This window comes from Sinocyclocheilus grahami, unplaced genomic scaffold (genome assembly GCF_001515645.1).
Source record: "Sinocyclocheilus grahami isolate Dianchi unplaced genomic scaffold, SAMN03320097.WGS_v1.1 scaffold1619.1, whole genome shotgun sequence".
NCBI classification, from domain to species: domain Eukaryota; kingdom Metazoa; phylum Chordata; class Actinopteri; order Cypriniformes; family Cyprinidae; genus Sinocyclocheilus; species Sinocyclocheilus grahami.
Window position 1 is genome coordinate 50,072 of NW_015506798.1, and position 3,921 is coordinate 53,992.

Here is a 3,921-nt window from a genome sequence, read left to right on the forward strand (position 1 = left end):
TTCACAGTGAATGCAGTGAACTCCGTTATTGAATGTGCTGTGAGTTTAGCGCGTTTGGGAACGCAACGGCCACCAGTTATGCATAATTTGCACATTTGCATAATTTTCAACATTTTAATGGGCAAATGTTTACAGTATTTCATTAAATTAGTAATGTTTGTAAACCTGTTTTCACAGAAGCTGGAGTTTTCCGCCAAAATAAAAGCTCAAGGGTTCATCTCTTGCAAGCATGGCCTAAAATTAACAGACGCGCACAGAGAAAATACTGAACAGGTACAGCAAGCTCACTGTTCGGAAGAAAAATATAAATATTGGGGTGGGCTTATATATGAATGCATTTCTGAAGGGAACTGACTTCACAAAAGTTTCGATGGCATTTTTCCCTCTTATCACTGCTGATCCGTAAGCGCCACCTGCTGTCAGAGAGTGCATTTGCGTTCTCATTCAGCCCGTCTGCCTGTTTTTGTTTCATGCAGGTTTTATCTTTGTATCATGATTAGAATGCAGTGGTTGGTTCTAATTAAAAATTGCTTTTTTTGTTGTTGTTTTGCGAGATTTAATGTTAAATATTTTGTATAGGTTAATAATCAAGGTCTGCACTCAGTTTGTGATATTCCTGTTATACAGTATTTTAGAGTAAAAAGTAATCAGATCAAGAGGGAAATTATTTTAAATATGTGTCTGATGTTGTGCAGTAAAAGCATGCTATAATGTTCTTTTTTGTTGTTGGACAAAAGGTGGAGTCATTACAAGGGAAGATGCTCGGCGTGTGCTGCTTCTTCAGATGCAGGTGTTTCCTCATCTCAGCGCACGACTCACGGACACACAAACAGAGCCGGCTTGGAGAGAAATAAAACGCACGGAAATTTTAAAGCAAAACCTAAAAAACGCTCTGATTGGTTGAACTCGTCATCTTTTTCTGTTGCTTGTTTTGAATACTGCACGTGGACAGAGGCGTCACCAGGTTTTTTGCATAGTTTGGAGTGACAAATCGTACTAGCGTACTTTGATCAAAATGCATACAGGTTGGCAGGTCTGAACATGTTTAGTTGTTGTAGTAGTAGCAACTGCCCGTTTTTTTGCAAAAGCAGTTTCATGGCAAGGAAAAATATTTAAAGGTGCCATAGAATGCAATGATACAATATTTTAAACTATTCTGATATCTACATACAAGGCATGTGGCTTAGATAAGGGCAAAACATCTCCAGAAACGGTTTTACATGTCCATTTACAACCCTAGGATTTGTCTCTAGAATGAAATGCTCTGTTTTTACCTTATTTGGACGGGTCATGAATAATAATGTTGAGCTCTCATTTTTTTTGTGGCTAATAAAATACAAATATTAGACAAAAAAGTATTTTAATTAATTGCAAAGGCAACATTTCTGTTAACTGTTAAAATAACAAACAAATGAAACCTAAATAATAATATATACATTAATAAATAAATCACAAAAGCACAAAACAAATTTACTAGAAATTTAAATAAAATGGAAACAAAAAGTAAAATAATAATAATAAAAGCAAATTCAAATATGATTAAAACCTATAATAGTATATGAAACATTACTCTAATAACACTGGTTCATACCTGCTTAACAGCTTTTGGCGTCTCCTGGACTTCTGTAAAATTGAATTGAGAGACAGATAATGCATGATTTGGTTGGTTAAACAACACACGTCATCTTGCACATGAAGGAATCTGAGACGCTCGCACCTTTCTTGAGCAGTTTGGCCAGACCTGAGTCCGGTGTTTCTGGAGACGTCGCAGAGCTGCCTCCTTCATCGATGAGCTGGATCTGAAGAAAGAAACCAAGAGATGCATGACTAGGTCTGTCTGTGTGGATTCACACTCTTGCCTCCTGTGAGAAACCAGACTGCTTCCCTGTGAGGATGTTCACAGGCCGTGATGCCAGGATAGTTATATCCGCACACGCTGGCTTCAGCACAGGTTTGGGTGGCAAAGGCAAAGCTGAGTGATGATTCCAGAAGATCTGCAATATACTGCACGAGTCATTTGGGCATGAGTTGTTTTGTTCGGGACTTTATGGACGCTGTCACTGTGGTGAGACACTACAGGCAAAACCACTTTTTCATGCACTGGTCAGTTTAGAAATGTAGGTGTATTTTGCTGGATTTTCTGATTTATGGAGTGATAAAAAGAGTAATCCAGAATCCCCTTTGGAAAAACCTTTAACTCTAATATGACTACAAAATGACAAGAACTTTGAACATGGCTTTATCTGGTCATAAGCAGCACAGGTATATTTGTAGCAATAGCCAACAATACATTGTATGGGTCACAATTATACATTTCTCTTTTATGCCAAAAATCATTAGGATATTAAGTAAAGATCATGTTCCTTGAAGATATTTAGTAAGTTTCCTACCGTAAATATATCAAAACTTAATGTTTGATTAGTAATATGCATTGCTAAGAACTTCATTTGGACAACTTTAAAGATGATTTTCTCAATATTTAGATTTTTTTGCACCCTCAGATTCCAGATTTACAAATATTGTGCGATCCTAACAAACCATACATCAATAGAAAGCTTATTTATTCCGCTTTCAGATGATGCACAAATCTCAATTTCAAAAAAATGGACCCTTATGACTGGTTTTGTGGTTCGGGGTCACATATATGCAAATTAATGCATGTGTAATTAGATGATGCATAATTTGCATATTTAAAAAACGTAGAAACTTTAGAAAACTTGTAGTAGAAAACAATTGTCAATGTACTGTGATTATTAAACTGGGGAAGTATGATTACGTTGTACAGAAACAGAGTAGTGATCGACCGATATTGATATTTTATAACCGATACCGATACCAATTATTTACATGTTTATGTGCCCGATAACCGATATTCAGAACCGATATTTATTTACTGTTATAAAGTAAATAAATGACTGAGTAAGTCCATAATTCACTTTGGTTTTTCCTCCTTTCAGTCATCTTAAAAAAAAGTGTTGAAAATTAGCAGTCTTTCATGTTAAATTTAATCTTCACATTACAACAATAAAAACACATTTTATATAAAGCATCAGCAGCAACACTAATATTAACAATAAGCAAAATAAATGTAGAAGGTCTAATGTTTTCAAATGGAGAAAATAAATAAAGGAAAGGAGTCATATCAACTATAGTTTAAGTAGGTTTATAAGCTGTGTAATAGGCTAAAGAGTGAAGAATAATTCACTGGATAATGTTAATTCACTGAATAATATTCTCTGGAATATTGAAATATAACAAACAAAACATCGTATTTTACTGCATTTCTCAACTGGCATGTTATATCAGAAATGCTAATAATGATTCTGTCGTTCTAGACTATGAAATGCGTGCTGACAGCGCGGTTTATCTGTGCATTTACACAGAACTATACTCAAACTGCGATCGCTCGTGAAGATAATAAATAATTCATTTCCATAGAGTTGTATCTATTTAGATGTTTATTAGCGAAATAATGGTTATACAGTAAATATTAATACAATTTAGGGTGTTTTAAACAAGTGAATCTTGTAAAAAGTTACATGCGGAGGCCGTGCTGGAGCATTCCCTGAGCATCAACCGCATCAACCCGGTGAGTGAACAGTGATATGAAAGCGGCTTCACGAGACTAATGATGAGCACAGACAACAGAGAGAGAAGTAAATGTAGCGCTTTTATTTCCAACACGCGCTCATTCATGGCTGTATTATTTAATTAATGCAAAGTTACGTCTTTATTGGGAGAGGACTTGACGGATTATCTTAGCCTACGTGACTCCGACTTCACGAGACGATGAGCATATAGACAACAGAGAGAGAAGTAAATTCAGCACTTTTATTTCCAACATATATCTTATATCTTGGCTGCATATTATTTAATTCATGCAAAGTTACGTCTTTATTGGGACAGGACTTGACGGATTAT

General features: G+C 35.5%; 1 protein-coding gene across 1 annotated transcript in view; it reads right to left on the minus strand.

Annotated features, from left to right (window-relative positions):
- dctn1a (dynactin 1a) overlaps window positions 1-3,921 on the minus strand; it is a 56,804-nt gene that overhangs the window by 48,009 nt on the left and 4,874 nt on the right. The window contains exons 3-4 of the mRNA XM_016257928.1: window positions 1,718-1,799; window positions 1,592-1,623 (exon numbers count right to left, since the gene is read on the minus strand). Coding sequence (XP_016113414.1) covers window positions 1,592-1,623; window positions 1,718-1,799 — 114 coding nt within the window. The remainder of the gene's footprint in view (window positions 1-1,591; window positions 1,624-1,717; window positions 1,800-3,921) is intronic.